General features: G+C 39.9%; 2 protein-coding genes across 6 annotated transcripts in view; one reads left to right on the forward strand and one right to left on the reverse strand.

Annotated features, from left to right (window-relative positions):
• Positions 1-9,675, forward strand: part of arhgef4 (Rho guanine nucleotide exchange factor (GEF) 4) — a 111,237-nt gene extending 101,562 nt beyond the window's left edge. For all 5 annotated transcript variants that reach the window (XM_071485556.1, XM_071485557.1, XM_071485558.1 and 2 more), the window contains 8 exons: positions 397-597; positions 1,862-2,041; positions 2,638-2,870; positions 3,410-3,539; positions 3,640-3,771; positions 4,852-5,095; positions 6,449-6,526; positions 8,221-9,675. In XM_071485556.1, coding sequence (XP_071341657.1) covers positions 397-597; positions 1,862-2,041; positions 2,638-2,870; positions 3,410-3,539; positions 3,640-3,771; positions 4,852-5,095; positions 6,449-6,526; positions 8,221-8,378 — 1,356 coding nt within the window. In that variant the 3' untranslated portion in view covers positions 8,379-9,675. The remainder of the gene's footprint in view (positions 1-396; positions 598-1,861; positions 2,042-2,637; positions 2,871-3,409; positions 3,540-3,639; positions 3,772-4,851; positions 5,096-6,448; positions 6,527-8,220) is intronic.
• Positions 9,676-11,706: 2,031 nt separating this feature from the next.
• Positions 11,707-19,922, reverse strand: LOC139625522 (CBY1-interacting BAR domain-containing protein 2-like). Its single transcript, XM_071485571.1, has 11 exons — positions 19,896-19,922; positions 18,825-18,915; positions 17,852-17,955; positions 17,441-17,678; positions 17,275-17,343; positions 16,092-16,193; positions 15,481-15,486; positions 15,260-15,364; positions 15,040-15,153; positions 14,477-14,683; positions 11,707-14,355 (listed from the first exon to the last, which is right to left on the reverse strand). The coding sequence occupies exons 3-11, from the start codon at positions 17,869-17,871 to the stop codon at positions 14,179-14,181; spliced, it is 1,038 nt and encodes a 345-aa protein (XP_071341672.1). The 5' UTR covers positions 17,872-17,955; positions 18,825-18,915; positions 19,896-19,922; the 3' UTR covers positions 11,707-14,178.
• Positions 19,923-21,679: the final 1,757 nt, after the last annotated feature.

Below are 21,679 nucleotides of genomic sequence, written 5' to 3' on the forward strand. Positions count from 1 at the left end.
AATTACACTGCTTAATTAATGACTGCAGCTGCTGCAATACTGGTAGATTGAGAAAAATGTAGCCTCCACCTGTTCCTACCAGTATTTCTATAATATGATTAATCAGAGCTATGTTAATATCTTTAATTTCTTTAGTTTTGTTAGTGGATCCTCAGTATGTTATGTTTTTGCACAAGATTCTAAAGTAAGAAAAAAAAAAAGTGTTGGCTTATTGAAATATTTCTGTTATTGTTCCTCTCATTACACAGCTGTAAACCAGAAGCTATTACAAAACTAGAACTGCGGTTTAAATTCATGTCATTTTCATTAGGAGAGAATTAAATATGCAAATAGAAGTTCATTTTAGGGGTAATCAGAATTTACCTACCTGTTTTAACCTTGTAACTGTGTTCTTAGTTGCGTGTGAACCAGGATGAGCCCATGGAGGAGTACCTGGCCCACCTGGAGGAGGCGCATGCTGGAGAGGAGGACCAGGCAGGTCTGGGCTTGTTACTGGGACCTGGTTTACCCTGCAAAGAGCAGATGAGGACCAACGTCATCAATGAGATCATGAGCACGGAGAGAGACTACATCAAGCACCTGAAAGACATCTGTGAGGTGTGGATTAGATCATGTGAAAAAAAACATGATGTCGAACAATTATTGTCAAGTCTTTTATAGTTGTATACACTCATATACACCACCTCCAACAAAACCATTCCTTCACCATGACCATGGAAAACACTCTTTTCTGATTGTCTGGCCAGTCTCAAGTTAGTTAAGCTAAAATCCCAAAGTTATTTCTGTTGTGGTCATTAATGTAAAGAATGCAAAGATGCAGGAGGTGATTGGATAACCAGATGACACGATATAAATATATATTACATTGGTTTGATTAAAATCACCAAGCCAAACATTCCCCAAAAAAAGATAAAAACTGCATTCAGGCTTGTTCAGCAAAGCTTCCCATATACCACACATTTAGACCTTTTATTTTAATGTGCAACGGTAACCTAAAGAACCTAAACGAGCAGAGATCCATGTTGGTATTAAACCCTGTCAAGCACAAGTGAGCAGTGGTCTTCGAGATGCTTAATGTGGTTGATGATACTCATAACAACAGAGTTATTGTTGAGAGACTCTGTCTTCCACTGGTAACCACTGGAGCTGCTGGAACTGCTGTTTGCCAACACAAGACTTACTTGTTCTGTGAGATCTGTAGTTTGTTTGACCTTGAAACCATAAACAGTCTCAGTAGTCAAAGCAATGGAAAACAAGAGATTTGATCAACACTCTTAAGCTTCTTTCAGCCACAACCTTGCTTTTGTTGGTCCCTTTCCCAGAGCTTATTATACCAGACTCTCTCCCCAAGATAGATCCCAAATAACTAACAGGGGTTTCAGCAGAGAACAGCTGGTTATCTACTGCAGAACAATACTGCTCAAGCTTGATCTAGGTTTTAAAAGTTGTTATAAACTCTGATGATGCTAAAAGTAATTCAGTCACCAGAATGCCATGCTGTTGGGACACCTCATTGTGTATGATTACTTACACAAGTGTCAGCTTCTGTGTAAGGTGTAAGATAATTCAGCTCAAAAGTCTACGTCAAGCTCATCTAACAGTAATTAAAGAACCTAAACCATGACCCAGATTATGTCATTATGGGTTTGCATTGATCTGAAAAGGTTCTGATGTAACCGATTGTGTACAGATTCCCTGAGAAGGTGAATCAGACACAGCACCTTATTACATCTGCATAATTGACAATAACACAGACAATCTTTATGAGCTAGAAAACCCAGTTATATAAATCAAGTTATATAATGACTACCAGTCTCAGAGAGTCTGCAGCAAGTTCTGATCCTGTTTCTCTTTCCCCAAGGGTTACATCAAGCAGTGCCGCAAGAGGACAGACATGTTCACTGAAGAGCAGCTTCGCACCATCTTCGGCAATATTGAAGAGATCTACCGATTCCAGAGGAAGTTCCTGAAAGGCCTGGAGAAGAAGTTCAACAAGGAGCAGCCGCACCTCAGCGAGATCGGCTGCTGCTTCCTCGAGCATGTATGCTGAGTCACAGAAGTCAAAACAGCTTGAATCCAGAGAACTTGCAGAGAGCCCATGCATTTCAGCAGTAGTATCTTTAGTTATGTTGTACTATATGAAATACGCTTTGGCCAATATTTGATAATATATATGATAATATTTCCCAGCATATGCAATATTTTTCACAGTATTGAGGGTTTATTTTTGTTTGTTTTTTTTATTTTGCACAGCCTGCCCTGCTCATTTCACTGCTTTGCTTACTGGATATTGAACCTTAGCATGTGACAGATAAAACAGCGAACTGCTGTCCAGTGGCAGCATCACTTTTACCTGAAAGATAAAAAATACACTTGTGATAATATCGTATATCATGACATTTGGGCTTGATTGTGTGAGTTGTTTAGCCTAGCCTCATTAATATGAATGGGGTGGAAAAAATAATAGGAACACTCTTCAACATAACTACATTTGTTTTAGTTACTGTTGTTGTAAAATAATAACTGAGTGTAAGTTGAGAACAATTTCTGTACAGAAATGTGAGTGCATACTTTTCTACCCAACCTGTTCTCTTCCCCTCTCTTCTAACCTTTTCTCTTGTTTTCTTCCATGTGCAGCAAACAGATTTCCAGATCTACTCAGAGTATTGCAACAACCACCCCAACGCCTGCGTCCAGCTCTCCAAGCTGATGAAAGTCAACAAGTATGTGTTCTTCTTTGAGGCCTGCCGACTGCTCCAGAAGATGATCGACATTTCCTTGGACGGCTTCCTGCTCACTCCGGTTCAGAAGATCTGCAAGTACCCACTGCAGCTGGCTGAGCTGCTCAAATACACCAACCCACAGCACAGGTGACCACGCACGCTTTTTTTCAGAAAATTCATTCAATGTCATGGTTGTGCTGGCTCAGATTTTGCTTTAATGGTTGGGAGTACCTTCATTAAAGCATAGAGCTGGTGTTATTCTCTATAAGACCAAAACTCTCAGTCAGTACTTTCCTGTCTGTGGCACTCTTCCTACTGAAGACGTGAAGCTTTAAGAACAGCTGACAAAAGGCTCAGTAATTTCCTTTAACAGCTGGACACTAGTTTTAAACAAACATCTCAAATGGTGCGTTTGTTGGGGCCTACTTTCAGTGTTGGATTAATCCACATTTAGTGACTATTTTAGGGCAACAGGATGGTGTATGTGGATTAAATGAAAATAAACTAGCGTGTGTATTTTAAACATGACCGTGGAGCTCCATGGCTCAGAGGAATAAGATGATATCAAGATATCAAGCTTTGGATACACACATTCGTAATCGGTTTCAGTCTTTTCATTGAATAAGAAATATATAGAATATCATTGGACTTACCCTTTAAACATCATGTCACTCTCTGATCTTTAGAGACTACAAAGATGTGGAGGCGGCCTTGAATGCCATGAAGAATGTGGCGAGGCTGATCAACGAGAGGAAACGGCGCCTTGAGAATATTGACAAGATTGCCCAGTGGCAGAGCTCCATAGAGGACTGGGAGGTGCGGAGTGAAGCATCGTTGTCTCTTTGTTCTGAAATGGTCTCTCACCGATTGCAGAATGTAACTGTATGTGTGTGTGTGTCTTTGTGTGTGTTTGCAGGGTGAAGACGTCCTCAGCAGGAGCTCCGATCTCATCTTTTCAGGGGAGTTGACCAAGCTGTCCCAGCCTCAGGCCAAGAGTCAACAGAGAATGTTTTTCCTCTTCGACCATCAGATGGTTTACTGCAAAAAGGTGCCCGGGCATTTTAAATTGTAAATTGTATTTTACACTGTTTTTTATTGATAACTGTACGTGGGAAGAATCATCCTAACGGCGATGACAAAAGTGAAGTTGTAGTAGCTGTAACTGTGGATGGTAAATTAATTGTAATAACACATTTTGACCCCTTATATCTGTGCAGCATTTGTGCTGCCCTGAGAGTTTTCCTTTTGGAAAACTAAATAGTTCTCAGCCTGACGACCTCCTTCCATTAGTTGGAATTGGTTAACAATTGAATCTAATGTGTTGCTGTCAGTAGTAGACATTACTTCCTTTAAGTGGAAATGAAACAAAATGATAAAGAAATACCAATAAAACATAACCAAAATGTATGATGTTCAGCCAAGCTTCCCAGAATGTATGAAAAAATAGGTCACAAAGAAAACACCCAAACCACTGTGTTCCTTCCACAGGATTTCTCCAGTGCTTGTTTTTTTTAGAGCTGATATGTGCAAAAGAAATGGCTAATTTGGAAAAAAAATAGAAAATACAAAGTAATCTTAGTCAATAGATCACAATTCTCAGCATACACACAAAGCGTTGTCTTTTATTCAATTGTAATGGGAAACTCAAACAACAGATATGTACCTTGACTAGAACTGGGCCTGTATTTTTCAAACTCAAGTAAAAATCCTTCACTTTTACTCCTACTAACAAACTTTGATGGGATGTGACACCACTTAACTGATTGAGACTGACTAATTGCCATTTCGTACAGGAACAAGACAATAGGTCATCTCAGTCAGCTGTCTCCAAATGAGGATATGGACTTGAAAATCTGAATTTACCACCATCCTCTGTTAATGTGCAGTTGATCAACAGTAGCTGCATCTACATCTTCATTGGCAACAAACTTCTTAGAAAATAATGAAGAATGTAAATTTTCTAATCATTGTAAATTCCTCCAAGAACAAACATTTTTGTGTTTGTTCATACCTGTGGTATCAAACCTTTATCAGTTAACCACACTGACTCCTGTTGGTTCAACTAATTACTAAGTTCTCATCCTATTCAAAAGGATTCTTGATGAACTTTCCATTCTTATGATTGCAGGACCTCCTGCGTCGGGACATGCTGTACTACAAGGGACGGATGGATATGGACCACATGGAAGTAATAGATGTAGAGGACGGCAAGGAGAAGGACTTCAACATCAGTGTGAAGAACGCCCTGAAGCTGCGATCGCTGTCCGGCGATGAGGTCCACCTCCTGTGTGCCAAGAAGCCTGAGCAGAAACAGCGCTGGCTCCGAGCCTTTGCTGACGAGAGGAGGCAGGTCCAACATGATCGCGAGACAGGTCAGATATATGCACGCTTCACATTCACCTCAAAAGGAAACTGTTTTTAAAGTCCTTCCTTACCAGTGATCTGGTAATTATGATTAATCAGAATACGCTGATAGTCTTCTGAAATCAAACCTGTGATCCTCTGGTAAACTGACATTGTCTCTGTAACCTCTCAGTCTCGCCTCCTTCTCTGCAAACCACAGAGCTGTTTCCATAAATGTGATTTATACCCTCCTTTCTTCTCCCTCCACTACATCTGCATTAATATTTTAATATCCTCACTTGGCGGTGTGTCAGGAAGTGTGGGGCTGCCAGCAGTAAATGGGTTTCTGTGATGCTGATCCAAAGAGTAGACAAGCAGAATGTCAGTGATTCCACCTCAGCTCCCTCCATTACACACAGCCGGGTTTCTGCCCTGATTCGTTGGGTTTGTGTTACCTGGCTGCTTCACTGTGCTGTGAGGAATTATGGGGAATTTGTGTTTATCTTGTTTTGGACGGATGCTGGTGACATTTTCTTCCATTCAATGCTTGTTGGGTTGAAGTGTTGGATTCAGCTTTGGTAAAGGTCAAAGGTTACAGCATTGTGGTTTAGTTTAGACCAGCCTTTCTCAAAGAGTGGTCAGCTGACCACCAATGGTCCGCAAGCGACCCCTTGTGGTTTGTGAGTTAACTTGTTAAATATCATATTTTAAATTTGGTGTTTCCACAGGGCAACAAGTACGGTATATGTGTTGTTTTCAATATTAAATTAACTCAAACGTAAATTCAAAGGTTATTATTTGAAGTGGCTGTTTGTCAGTGTTGGACTTCACTGTTCTTTTTTGGGGGTATTTTAATGCCTTTATTGGGTAGGACAGGGAAGAGACACAGTTAATGCAGGGATCATGAGCAGGGGAATGAATGCTGCAACCAATCGTGCAAGAGTAGAAGATTGCCAGTGTGTGGCCCAACCACTCGGCTATCGAGTCACTCCTAGTTTATGCAAAGATACTCTATACTTCACCTGTGAAGTTTCAATGACTTCTATTCTATCACTAATATAAGTTCAATAAAATAGACTGCAGTACCATAACACCATAATTCATGTCACCTAACTGTATCCTGCTGTTGCGCTTCAATATTTGCAGAGTAACAATAAACAATAATAAGCAATGGTCCAATCGAAATTGGACAAATCAACACAGATGCTACATTTCCAGCCGATTTCATGTATAAGAGAAAACCAAATGTGACATTTTGAATCTGCTGCTTTTGGAAGCTTTCTGTCTGCCATTCTTTCAGTGGCCAAGTTTTCTGTCGTGTCTCCCTGTGAAAGAATAACTGTGTTTATTGAGAAAGCTTTTATTTATTTTTCTATTCTCAGGCTTCTCTCTCACAGAGGTCCAGAAGAAACAGGCCATGCTGAATGCCTGCAAAAGCCATCCAGCTGGGAAACCCAAAGGTATGCACCCTGGGGTTCAGAGAAATAACTGGATTGCATGGAGCTGAGTTGTTGCACATGAGGCACAAAGCACCTGTGCTTGAGTCTCAGTGTAGTGTTTGTGTCAGTGACTTTTCATTGTTCATAAATGTTGTTTTATTTTATCACAGAATATAATCTCAGGGTAATAATAGTCTTAAGATGTCTTCCTTTCTCTGGGCTTGTACACGGGCTACCTCACTATGTATTATATATATTGTAAGCACTAATCTATAATGCATACAGCAGCACTTTTTCCTGAAATCACCAGGACCTGTATTCTTGAGGCATTTCAGAATCCCCACTAAGAATCACTGTGCAGGTTTGACTGGGACTAAAAATACTCATCATCCTTCAGAGTTATTTATGAAGATTCCTCCACACGCTTTCTACTCCTTTAAGAATAAATATCAGCACTGCTTCTATTTTAGCTACTGTCAATGAAACTCTTCACACAAAAACTCCCTGTACAGATGTTTTCACATTAAAAGCACCCCAGTAGCTCGAAAGAAATAGTCATCCCCCTTTCTGGTAGGCTTTTAATATGAAACATTTGCAGAAATTTTTGAGTATCAATGACTTAGCTGTACCTGAAAAAAATGGAAAGAAGAGGCAGTGGGCAATTAGCGAGTGTAAATAATACTATACAGATTGCTGAAAGTCAATTTTCAACTTTTAAATCTGCATATGCATTTTCTTCAATTGTCAGTTTATTGTTCCTTGCAGTTCCTCGGTCATCTGAAAGCAAGATAGACAGGATCAAACAGAAAAAGTTAACATCAACACTATGTCTAACTGGATAAGGAAGTAAAAACAAAACGACAATTCAGTCTGATTATCCAGCAACACCATTTCAGCAGTTCATGGGAAATGATGCGTCCCTTAGGCTTTTAAATCTGAGACATCTGCAGGAAGTGTTGAGTTACATAGTGAGAAGCTTACCAGCATACCAATAAAGCAGCAAAGTAGAAGTAAATTAAATTAATTATGAATAGAGTCATTATATTGTTTTGTACATCCTTGTTCCTGGATCAGTTTCTATTTTCATTACTGCTAATGCTTTTGCTGTTAATGCAAACTCAGTTCCTCTGTGTTCATCTGTTGTCTTATATAACTCTATAACAGTTAGCTACCATTAGTGAGACTTCACACTTCGCCACACTTATTTCACATTTGAAGCAGTCCATCAGCTCAAAGGAAATAATCAGTAGGTGTTTAATATGAAACATCTTCAGGAAGTATTTAGTTTTATTGAAGTTATAGCTTAACAGCTAACAAAGGAACAACAAGGTAATTACAATTAATCTGAGAGAGAAAATAAGAAATTGAGCAGCAAAGTGGGGAGTAATACATGACTCCATTGTTGAAGTGATGGAATTAATGCTGTGGAAATATGAGCTGTAATAGCACAGGTGGTTCCTTCCCTGCTCATTGTTTTGTTTTTCCTTTAATAGCAGTTTACCTTTATTGGTTCAGTTATTTTTTGAATTCCCACTTTTAGAATTTACAATCTTCATCACTGTGAGAATTTTAGGCCTCTGAGACACTTGATAAATACACACATCAAATATATAGTGTATATATATATAAGTGTGCTTCCTGTCAGCCACTCTCAGTTCTGCATGATATCTCATAAGAAGGTCATTATCAATTATATTTTCTGTTCTCCTCCTCAGCGGTGACCAGACCCTACTACGACTTCCTCCTGCGACAGAAACACCCCTCCCTCCCCACTGCTTTGCCCCAGCAGCAGGTCTTCATGCTGGCTGAGCCCAAGCGCAAAACCTCCACCTTCTGGCACAACATTGGCAGACTGACTCCCTTCAAGAAGTAAAAAAAAAAAAAATCTGAAATGAAAAGAAAAGCTGTGGAGAGAAGTGACTAGAGGAGGAGAAAGAGAAGAGCTCTCTGCTCGTGCCTGAATAGACCCTTTTTATTCCTTCCTCTCTTTCCTTTCCTACTTGTAACATTGCCCTAATTGATATACTGATTTATTGTATAGATGAGGATGACTATGATGAGGAGGAGATTATTTTTTGAAAGCACTTTATAGGTTGGTTAACAATCAAACTTGAGAATGGTTTCCTGGAGACACTGAGTCAAACAGGGAGAGTGGACTCTTGCTTAACTTACTACTACTATACCTTCAATCAAGCGCCGACTGGTACTAATATTACTACTGTACTGCTGCGAGTGAGCGTGGGACTCCTGACTGTGCTGCCTCTGTGAAGACGTTGCCTGTCGACAAAACTATGTCGTTCATTTCCACTGTTCTCTTATTTTATGATTTGACAGATGCCAACTGTTCACAGTGCCAGATGATTTGTTTTTGTATTTGTTTGTTCTATGTCTGCTTATGAAAAAAAAGGGAAAATAGAGGAGAGGGGGGGGGGGTAAAGTTTCTTGTGCTTCTCTCTGTGCAAATATATAATTTAAGGTCATTTCAGCTGGGTTTTTAAGTGTTTTGTGATCTCCATACACCAGAATTTATTTCTGTATTTCTCTGGTGCATTTGTGGTATTGTGCGAACACTTGATAAAAGACAAATGCAGCCCAAAGAAGATTCAACTCATTAGAGATAAGGAGCTTTTTACTCAAACAAACAGCAGCAACCCACACACTCCGGCTACACACATTCCTCGAGTCTGATCCTCGACTCTTCCTTATACCTACCGTGTCAATGAAAGTAAACAACCGGTTCTTCTTTCTTTCTTTTTAAATTTTTTTTTTTTCAAGTGCCATTTGAAGTGTGCCATGGATGACTTACAATGACATGCATGGATGTGATGAAAAAATACTGTGAATAATTTTTTTTTTTTTTAAATCTCTGAAGAACCCAGCTATATTTAACCAGATACAGGAACTGAGGTTTCATTGTGCTACCAGGCTGACAGCTTCACACACACACACACACACAAACACACACAGATGTCCTTTTATCTACCTGTACTTCTGATATCCAGTATTCCTGCTCTGTGTATCTGGTCTCCAGTATAATCTCATTTCAGATCAATGCAGCCCAGTGATATTGCTCTGTAAGTGCATTCAGTGAAATGTACTCCGTTCACCTTTATGTTCAAATGTTTTAGCTTCTGACGATATGGAATATTAAACATTCCTAAGCTGACAAATCTGGCTGTCAGTTGGGGTGATTATTTATAATTAACTTGTTTAATTAAATTATTTTTTTTCCAACGCTCAGCAGACATCATAGGCAAATGTGGGCACAGCTGCAAACTTAAGTGTGTAGAAAAAAGGTAGCATTCATCGTTTTTGGTAATGGTTAATGGTAATGAAACACATTTTATGTCACTGTTACTAAATTACCTTTAGTAATTTGAAGACAATACCTTGGTCTCTGGAATTATGGAGGGTATTTTTCACTGTTGTGTGACATTTTATAATCAACATAAGAAATCTGCAGCTCTAATCATTTTTTCTGTATTTTGGCCCATATAAAGATTTAAAGTGCTTGCTGTCTCTGCTTAATCGTGTACCAATTTTTTTTTTGACACTCTTTATCTCCTGCTCTCTGCTACATTGATTGAGGGCAGCATGCATCAGAAGCACCATGCTAACAGAAGTAGCAGTCAAATAGTGCTGATCTGGTGTGATGAAATTTTCCGGAGAATTAACACATTGTGTCAAGACACTGCCAGAGTGCAGGACTTTACATAGAAAACGACAGCTGTCGGTTTTTGATGCTCATCACATGCAGTTGCATCCCATAGAAAATGAATATGGTTGCAAACTAAGCTTTTAATTGTTCACTGCTGACACTGGTGCAAACAGAGCTGAACTTGGCTTGATTTGGACAAGCTAACGTTTGCTGGCTTAGTTCAACATTTTCAGTGGCAGCAACCAAGACAGTTTCCATCACAAACATGGTGAAGCTGTTTGGTTTAACATGAATCATGTTTTTATCTGGGTGTCACCATCTATCAGGAGCTAACTTCAACCAATCAGATTTTGCATCTTTCCCAGAAGAGTGAAAAAGTGTTCTCCATCAAGAGAAGCCTTCAGTGTCGTGTTTTGCTCTTCTTTCAACAAAGAAATATTCTCTAGTGCTAATATAACTGATGCTATAGCAGCATCTATGCCAACCTCTTTAGGAGCAGTCCTCGTGGTTAACAAACAGTCACTTCTTGCTGTCATCACACCTAAGACACACCCATAGCTGCCGGTAGTTCCTCCTTCACAGGGCACTGATTGGTCCGAATGGCTCAGACCTGGCAGGATGGATTCTCACTTGCAAGAAATCAAGCTCCCTTGCTGGCTTAGCTCCTAAAATGCTAAATTATTTACATTTTGCTGATATTTTTCAAAAGCATGCCGTCCTATCCTGATAGACATCATTTCTGTTCTTTTCCGTGCGGTCTTGAAACTTGTTTAGACGTGTCAGCCATCACACTGAACGGAGTCCGCATAAATTTACAGTTCGTACACTTAACCTATCCATCCTAGATACACTGACAACAAATGATTTAGCAAAAAACCAAGACTGTATTCTACTTTTTACATCTGATACAACATTTTTTTCATTTCCTTCTTTTATATCTGTTATGTTTGATGAAAGGACAATTGAAATTGAAAGTGAAACTCAGTTTCCGTCATGACAGTCACAGCCATCCTCCACCTTCATCTTCACACCTGCACTTTCTGCCTTGCTACATCAAGGCCACACTACTTCCTGTACCGGCCCAGAACATTGACATGGATGTAAACCATAATTTGCAGAATTGTCCATGTGCACATATTTACTATTGATACTGGGAATCATATCCATATGACCTCACAACTAGGGCTGGGTATCAAACTTCAATAGTTTTGGGGTACTAACTGAAAAATGTCCATAGCACAGTGTTAAAACCTGATTGGCATTAATTGCATGTTGACTATTTGTTTGATCTGATATTTTCTGATCTAGATTTTTTTGACAATTTTACACTTTATTTTATTTTACAAAAGTTCTTGCACGGCTGCTTTTTGTCAAGACAAAATTAAACACTGATGAATATGACATGTTTGGCTCATTGTGTTTAAAAACCTTAAACCGAGGTCTACTTAGGGACTTTTCACACTGATTTCAACCACATCTTGCAGTCTTCCTCAATGGATTGGGTTTAGTTGCAATGAAGTGATATGACATGACCATGACAGAAGACTACAAGATATTGTTGAACTCTTGAAAAACTAAGGGTTGACCTATAAAATGTTTGTCAAACCATTGTTCTGAAGCCCGAGAATGAACTTTTAAAAGCATGTTCAGTGCTACATTACAAGTTCATAGAGATTTTCTTTTTAATGAGATATAAGTGCTAACAAGAGTCACTTTGGTGAACAGAGAGGAGGACTGGTTTATGAAGGATAAATACCAGATGAGCGGTCTGCTGGCAGACAGTAGCTGTAGCAAGGAGGCAACTGCTGATGTCCTGGAGGGAGATGACAAGCACCTAGATGAGGCCTCCTCCCTGGTGAGTGTTTGCTGAGGAGGAGAGTTCACCGCCCATGTTCCCTCCAAGATTCCTCACTGCCCGAGTAGGCACCACCACAATAATGATAATGATGGACAGATCTTGGTGAGTGAACCTTTTTGCCTAGAAGACTTCGGGCTCAGTCTTGTCTAGGTTGAGCTTTAGGTAGCACCTTGACATCTACACTGAGAGGTGTCAGCAGCAATGCATACCTCCAGCTGAGTGAAAGATGGGGACAATGACAAGGGAAGCTGGGTGTCTTTTGCATTTCTATAGCAGGAGAAGTCATGAAGGTATATGACAGCACCAAGTCGGGGGAAGATTAACGCAGGTCTGTATTGGCCATGAACACTGATACAATTATACTTAAACATACTTCCTTATATGACAATACTGATCATATTTTGAGTAACTTCATTAAAAATCCCCCCAAAAAATGTGATTTTCACAGTTTAATCTTTAAAATAATGGTAGTAAATATTCAGAGAAAGAAACTAAAACTAAAAAGAAATAAACATTGCTTTTCTTATGTGGTGTCAGTCACAAGAGGTTTGATTTACTGCATATTAGAAAAAGAAAAAACCAAAACATCTGAACAAGGCATCCTTCACAGATAAATCCCTGCAGACTACTAACCGAACAACTCATATCCACGCTTGACGATCCATCTGTTATCTCTTCCGAGACTTGTACACCTTCCAGCCTCTGTCAGCTGTAGCAGAACAACTGGAGGATAACAGGAGAATCAGCTGTCTGTTGTGACAAAGATATTTCTCTGCTCATGCTGTGGAGCAGACTGGATATCTTTGAACACACCTGAGAAGTAGGCCAGTGGGATGAAGCTTGACAACTGTTTGATATGAGTTTGGTCTGATTTGTGCTTATTAGCTCCTGGTGATGAACCAATAATGGACTGTGGACACAGAAAGCAATATTCGGTGCATCTTTTATGTATCACAATTAAATCATTATGATATATAATGTATCACTAAACCATGTTTGTTTTTCTACTACACCAGTCAAGTTGAAAACCTGCTTAAAAGCTCCGGTAATGCTGCAGTTTCCTGATCTCAGTCAAACTAACCATCTAATTCTCTTATTGAGTTTCTTATATATTAAGGCTGATCCAGACTCACTGCACTAAGGATATGATGTTTGCTTTCTCAACCATGCAAGTGGGGTATTTCAAAATGCTGTTAAACCAGTTCTAAGGAATAATGAAGGCCCTCAAGCAAAACTCAAAGATTCAATCTTTCAGTTTTAAGTTCTAGATATCCACATTTCGGCACATATACCTTTTTCATGATAAATACTAGCAGTTGAGACATAATTACATACTTATTCGGTGATTGCGCTCCTCACAATTTATGTCCAGTCTCAGCACAGGAAATAGTGTTGTTGTTGTCCAGATGTTGTTTTGCATACTTAAGACAAAGAATTTTGTGATGAAGTAGCAGGAAAAGTTTCCTTCTGTTGACTCTTCCATTCAGACCCTGTCTGTGCATCAGTGCTGCACAGTGGAACGGCACATCACCTCTTCTGTGTCAGCTAAACCTTCCTGCAGCTTCTTTGCACTCATATGGGGGTTTTGCTGTGTCTTTCTGTCCCTTAGACCTGCAGATTTATCTGAAAGTTTACAATTCTTGACCTACCTTACAAGATCTAAAAAGTCAATAAAGACCTAATGAGTTAAAAACAAAAGTGTGTGTACAAGTACAAGGGCCAAACCTTTGTGCATGCCATAATTACTGTTTAATTTAGTTGAAAATTCGAAGTTAATTAAAAAAAGGAAACACAGCATTATCATCTCTTACTTGCAAGACTCTAATTTATCACATAAAACTGATCCCTCTTAAATCTTGTTTTTTCTGCTTAGTTGACTCCTTCCCAGTAGAGAAAAAAACCTAATAAAGCAATCATAATGTTCCTGAACGAGACGAATTTCTGTGTGTTCAGTGTTACATTATTAATATTGTAAAGACTGCGCCTCAGCGACAACAATAATGAAAAGGTGCTGATGGAAAGACAGAGAAAGCTGTACAGTCATCAGCATATCTATTTCAGCGTAGAAAAAACTACATCAGCACCATGTTCATATCCACACAGCCACAGCACTTTGTACAGGTAGTTACATCTGTCTATGTTTCTGCGCACAAGCTGCTACTTTTGCCATCTGTGCATCTGTGCATATTGAGCGGCATAAGATTGCCTGCTGTGCTGACCCTCCTCTATCTCTGATTCATACTCCTCCTCTTCTTCCTCTTCTTCTTCTTCTTCTTCTTCATCCTCTTCTTCCTCCTCCTCTATGCCTCTCTGCCGTTGTAAGGTGCTGCGAGGCTGCAAATGAAATAAGGTGAGAACTGTCAGTCTCATTGACCAAAGTGTAACTGAATTTGTCTGCCTTATTCTTAACAAACACTCACTCTGTCGCTATGGTAACAAAGATATTAGGGCTCACCCTCCTCGCTTTTTCTGGGAACTGGCTGTGTTGTTGTCTGTTGTTTTGGCCTATGGTAGGAGCTAGCATTGACCTGAGGCTTTGGCCTTTGGGGGAGGCCACAGGATGATTAGGGAAGCTGCTCATGAGGGTAGAAGAGTGGTTGCTCAGTGGGCTTTCCAGACGCCCAGCGAGGGGATCAGACATTTTGAGCCGTTCACTAAACAGCTATGGAGACAAAGAGACATCACCATGCTTATTCCAAAAACAAGACAGAGGCAGAGTTTCAAGATTTTAGCTTTCCTTTAAAAGAATCATTATCATCTGACATGAAGCTTGTCCTTTTTCGGAGTGAGTCTAGTCTAATACATTAAATTTTAAATATCAGTAGATCCCCTGGAGAACTGTTATTATGGAAATGTTTATTGATGAATGATAGTGCATACATCCCAGTTAGCAAGAGTTGTTATTCAGCATTGTCACAATTTCATTCATGTTTGAAAATGTGACATTCATACATGAGTGTTTATCATTAGAGTTACAACAAATGTTACCGGACTCCATGTTTCACTAGCATAAAGTACCTCCAGATCCTTTTGAGTGTTCATTGCCTCCAGGTTGTGGTATGTGTGTGTATAGACCTCCAGCGCTTTAGCATGGAAGAGCATCTCCACTGTGATGAAGTCTGTGAAGATCCTCTGCCAAAATAAAACAAAACAAAGGTTTCTGTCACTCAAAAACTGATGAGCTACCTGCCGGTGGATGTATTTGTACAGTGTGTGTGTGTCTGTGTGTGAGACTGACTTTAATATCCTCCAGTTTCTGTCTCTGGAAGTCTGTGATGGTCTCCTCGAGCTGTCTGATGCTGCGCTGGGCATTGTTGGAAGCTTTCTGAGCATTTACTTCTGCCTATCAATTGACATAAAATGCAGTAACAAAGCTTTAGCTCACCGTCTGCATGAAGTGCTTCAAGGGTTGGTGACATGATGATATTCATGAGATAATCACAAAATCATTTACATTACCTGAGACTGAAAGTTCTTGTCAAGAAAATATTCTTAAATGTTATTCTGTAAAACATGTGATACCTATGCATAGGAGTAATTTATCTTATGTTAATATGTAAAGGTATGAACATGTAAAAATCAAATTTGAGTTTTAATATATGTGATGATTGCATCATACTGGCCTCTAACAGATATTTTCATAATCAACCTGAGCCTATGACGGCATTATCCTGCCAAAGTCCTCGAGTGCAATTAAGCTCCAAATATAGACAGAGAGCGAGAGGAGAGAATATGTGGATATTAATATCAGAGGGGAAAAGCACAGTTTGGAGGGAAATAATCAAACAATGGCAGCAGTGTTGGGATACTGCACCAAAAGGAATATCAAATGGAAATATTCTAGATGACTAGTGTATTATTTTGACACATTTCAGGTAGACAAATGTATTATCTTTGGAAGCTTTAGTGTCTCTTTTAAAAAGTTCTTAGTTTGAACAGTGTTTGGCAGAACAGCATGAGTTTGCACTGACTGACCTTTTGGAAGTTAATTGAGGTTTAATGTGTCAATAAAAAAAAATTCTCACGAATAGGTGGGGACGAAAAGTCAAATGTCTGTATGTGAAGGATACAATGCTCTGTCGATCTGCTGGGTTCCTCAGTCTGATTTTCTCCAGTTTCTGCAGCTCCTTCAGCTCTCTGTTTAGATCAGTGTTGAACTTCTTCAGATCGGCCTGAGTGGTAGATACACTTGTCATCTCACGCAGCACATCAAACAAAGGCCAGTCAGAGGTCACTGTCTTCAGAGGACAAAAGCAGCACATCTTCCAACATTTCAACTGCAGAGACAGACTGAGGATTGAATTATCAAGGTACCAAGAATTACAGCTGTCAAAGAGAGCATGGCAAGCAAATTTGGCAGCCAGTGCAGTAAGCGATTTTCATTTTATAAGATTTCTTGAAATAAATCTGGATGTCCACCTACCAGAATTCCTAAAAGACCAAGCAATAACGGGATAGTGCCTTGCCCAAACAGGTTTTAAACCTTTAGTCTTCAAGAGACATGAGTGCAAACCATGTCAAGTGACTATTGATGTTGTGTTTCTAGCTGTGGTAATATCAATCATTGTATCCACCACTTTGGCCTAGACTAAAATATATCATCAACTATTGAATTACCATGAAATTTTGTAGAGATATTGATGGTGATCTCCTGGCATTTCCTCTCCCGCCACCACGAGGTCAACCTTTTAGGTTTTGGGTAAAATGTTTTTCCAACTATAGGATAGATTGTCATGAAATTTTTTTTAGAGATATTCATGGCCTCTAGATGGTGACTAGTGATTCCCTGACTTTTCCCTGTGGGCCACCAGCTGACCTAAATTTTCACTTATCTAGTGAAATTACCTCAACATCTACTTGATGGATTGGGACAAAGTTTGAAAAGCTAATAGCATTCCCATTAGCTTTCGTTGAACTTTGTGTCGAGTGCTAATTTGTCATCATGCAAGCCAAAACAGTACTTGGAACTTGGAATAAGATGTTTTTATCTTGAAACTACAGAGGTTAAAATAAGCACCAAAGCATACTGGAGGTCTTGTAACAGATATGTCTCTTGTATCTAGATCAAACCCCAAAATAAGATAAAATTGTAAGTTAATAAAAGGCAAGTTCTATTTTGCTTGAATCAAGGCAAAGAAATTAAGGCTTGAATAGTACTACATAATCTTACCCACACTCAAATAGTTTTTTCAGGGAAAAAAGCCTCTTGAGAGATATATTGGTAGCACATACAGTATCTTTATCCAAACTCACCCTTTTATTTTTGACAATGTCTCCATAGGCTTTTAGAGGAGTAATGACTCTTGTCTCCAGTCTTTCTACCTGCAACAGTAGTGTTTATCATGACAGCAACCAGATGAATAAGAATTTGATTGAAATAGAGTACACTGATGCATGGATAACTACAGTGGTCCCTGACCTTCGCCTGCCTGTAGTCCTGAATCATAGCAAGATCTTCTGCCAGGTTTTTCAGGCCGATCTGGACTTCACGCTCCTCTGTGCTGGAGAAGTCAAAGAGCTGAGCCACCAGCAGGTCCGCCTTGTCTCTGAGCTTGGCTGTCTTCCTGGTGTAGGAGCCCAGCAGGTGGCAGATCTCACCCAGGTACTTCTCAGCATGTTTCACTGTCTGCTCCATGCTCTTCACCTGGACATCCCTGCTAGAACAAATCAACCAAAAAAAATGTCAGGAGGATATGTTGTATTGGTGTTAACCCTAACCCTGCATTATAGCATGATGGGAATAAACTAACTTGTTACTGTTCTTACCAAAGCTCTCCAGCTGTCACTGTCTTGCCTTTATAATTAGAAACATAAAAGTACTGACTCCTACCTGGAGACGAGACTGTTCATGTTTGTTCTGTCCGTTCCTCTCTGCCGCTCCTCTGCTCTGTTGTTTGCTTCAGCTCATTCTCACCTGCACCAGGTAACGCAAGACTGTTGCCATGGAAACAACAACAGATGGAGTCTAGTAAGTGTGGAGGTGGTGTAAGTGATGCTCTATGCCACATGAGGGCGGCAGAGTATTATTGTGTCAACTGAATTTGAGAACTAATAAGAGGGGCTGCATATTACACAGGAAACATTATGTTTTCACAATATCAGCTTATCCTCTGTTTATTGTAAGAGATGCACAGGATTTTATAACTTGTATTACTGCCTGCAACAGTGTGTTTTAATACAACTAACACTGGGGGCACCAAAGCCAGTATCTACTCTCAGATTCATAAAACTGTGATTCTTTAATGGAGATGCAGTTTGACTTGCATTTGTCATTCAAAAATAGCAAGTGATGTGAAGGAGAAAAGGAATGTAGATTATTAGTATTGTGGCAGTTGATAGCAAATTCAGTCGACACAATAATACTCTGCTCCCCTCTTGTGGTATAGAGCATCACTTACACCACTACCACCACACTTACTAGACTCCATCACTTCCTATCTTTAATTCAATTTAAGCTCTGTGGCTCTGGCTGAAATAGACATTGGATTTCATTATAAATGTTTTCATTTCAATGTTTTCTTTCTTTCAGTGATATAGCAGCTCAGTGTGACATTAAAAATTCTAAAAGGTAAAATCACACATCACATTTATGGCCATGACATATGAAAAATATATACAATAAATTACACAACATTTAATATGCATGAAGCAGGGAGTCATACACCCTCTAGATTCAACATAAAATGAGGAGTGATTGTTCTCTGTTAGATTTATTTTATAATTTGTAGTACCACTACATCACCAGCAGTGGAGGTATTGTTGTGTGGATGACATGTATACACTAAGGAAAACAGCATACTCACCAAGCACTTTATTAGGAACACCTGCATACCTGCTTGTTCCTGCAATTGTTCAATCAGACAAACATGTGGCAGCAGTCCAGTGCATGATCTCCTGCAGATATGAGAATGAGGAAAAATGTGATCACAGTGACTTTGACTGTGTCATGATTGTTGGTGCCAGATAGGTTGGTCTGAGTATTTCTGAAACTGCTGATCTAGATTTTAATGCACAAAACTCTCTGGAGTTTATACTTAAAATGGAGCAAAATGCAAAAACCATCCGCTGAGCAGCAGCTGTGTGGACAGAAACACCTCGATGATGAGAGAGAAGTACGGCCAGATAGTTTGGACCTGAAAGGCTATGGTAACTCAAATAACCACTATTTACAACTGTGGTGAGCAAGAAACCATCTCAGAATGCGCAACACGCAAATCCTGAGGTGGATGAACTACAACAGCAGAAGACCACGTCAGGTTCCTCTCCTGTCATCCAAGAACAGAAACCTGAGACTGCAGTGGACACAGGATCATGAACACTGGACAGATGAAGACTGGTAAATGTAGCCTGGTCTGATGAATCTGGATTTCTGCTGAGGCAGCAGATGGTAGGGTCAGCATGAATCCATGAGCCCAACCTGCCTTGTGTCAACAGTCCAGTCGTAATGCAGTTATCATTTTAATATCACAGTCTGTCATCCATTCATAGCCACAGTTTGCCATCAGGCAAAGATAGGCAGTGATTCAAAGCGGGTGGTATGTGGTAATAGAGGTAATATTTTTCAAATATTTATTGTATTTTTTCAGCAGTTCATGTTCTTCTTATTTATGTAAAATAAGAGGAAAAAAATTTTTCAGACATAAAAAAAGGATCTAAAAACGTACTTACTCTAAAATGTAATTAATTTGTTTATTAATTCATTTGAAAGACAGTTAAAAACCATTGTAATCCATAAGTTAGGAGGCCAAAGTAGTGGATGGTCAGCTCACTGTCAGTGAAGGTAAAGACAGTAGTTGTGAAAATGGTTTGCAGCCTAAATATTACAAATAAATTATCTTAGAAACAACAGTTTGCATTTTGTTCTTAGTAACTACCTGTAGGACATACATACAGTTCAGACAGACCAGAGCTCCAGTCATTGTTAGATGTTAATCTGAGGGTGGGATGAGAGACAGAAATGAGTGTACATGAACTAAGATTTCGAGGTACAATGCATCTCTACCTGCACTGTTACAGTTACTTTCTGGCATTGGCCAAGGTATAATAGCCCACAAATTTCATCAGCATTTAGGCTAGTTTGAAATATCTGGGCAACTACATCTCTGGCTATTTTGAGCAGTGATTGTGCTCCGTTGTATAAACTTTTTTGGGCTGCTTTTTTTTTTTTTACTTTTCTACAACATAGAAAACTGGACATGCACCTGCTCTTATGACCCGGTCAGCTCCAGTGTGTGGTCTCCACTTGCTCCCTGTGCGTCATGGTCGCACAGGCGGTCCGCGGACCGGGGCGGTGAATAAAGGACGCGTTGAACTCATGTAATGAAATGAATGAAACTTAAGATACTGACGTGACAGCACTGCCCAACTGTTTCATCTGAACCTGTCGGCTTAAGAGACACTGCTAACGTCTCGACCACACCTTAATTCACACTTTATTTGGAGAAATCGATACGGATAATATATCAGTGATCATATGGGGCAATGCTTTCATTCAGTTTGAACATTTAATGGCACTTATTTGCACTTGATTGATGTGTTCATTAATCCATGTGGGATGAGCTGTAAGAGCGCGCAACGTCTGTGTGCGTATGCGCGCGTCTGTGTGCGCGCCTGTGTGTGCGCGTGCGCGTATGTGACAGAGAGAGAGAGAGAGAGAGAGAGAGAGAGAGAGAGGAATTGTCTTTGTGACGTATGTGTCGGAGGGAGAGGAACACAGGAAGTGCCTTTGATCCTGACGTCATATAGTCGAACGTCTCCATGATAAGCTGTTCTTTAAAATCTGCATTTTCGTTTACACTCCAGACAATGATCTCAGTAGCGCACTCTGAAACTACAGTCAGAACTCAAACTCTACTGAACATTTACAGTACGTTTCAAACTAGCTGAAGCGATTACAGCAACCTTGTGAAACAAGAATTGTCTGCAATGGACCGATCTGGATCCAAGATGGACAACTCTACCGTTGTCACACCCGGGGCTCTTTTGCCCATAGTAAACAAGTATTTTGAAAGATTCTCTGCAGTACAATGGAACATGTTAGCTGCAGGGATTCCCGACTCAGCCACAACAGCTATGCTGGCTGACTTGTGCACAGAAGTGGTACAGATGCTCTGTACGATTGTCCTGAGAATTGTGAGACCAATAATCGAGGAGAGCTTTGACAGGAGGGAATCTCAGGCTGATATAACCACATCTTTGAAGAACCTAAACACACAAGTGGGAGACTCCTTCTCTGGGAGCTTTGCTCTCGCTCTTGATGTTCAACAGGAAAAATGTGACAGTGCTGAACAGCTGACAGCACTAGTTCAGAGGGAAGTTTCACAAAAGGTAAACTCCATTGTGTCTGCAGCCATCAACAGCTCCGTTTGGCCATCACAGCCAGCTGTTTTTGTCAGCGGCTCCATGTCCAGCATTAAGTCTCTTAGTCAAATGGTGTCTCATGCTACCAAATGTCTGACAGGATATTTGAGTAAGCTGAAAATCCAGTGCCTGGGAGAGTGTTGGCATCCAAAAACCGAGTCTGCCCCACACAAAAGCCCTGAGTCAGTATCAGGGATCCATGAAATAGAGGAACCAGAGCAATGCGAAACAGCTCTGAACGTGAAATCCAAAATTTCCATCCACTCTGCAACTAAAGCTGTGACTGATATTTTCCTCA

The sequence above is a fragment of the Trachinotus anak genome, unplaced genomic scaffold (genome assembly GCF_046630095.1).
Source record: "Trachinotus anak isolate AG129_WGS33_773 ecotype Australia unplaced genomic scaffold, CSIRO_AGI_Tana_v1 ptg000009l, whole genome shotgun sequence".
Classification (NCBI taxonomy): Eukaryota; Metazoa; Chordata; class Actinopteri; order Carangiformes; family Carangidae; genus Trachinotus; species Trachinotus anak.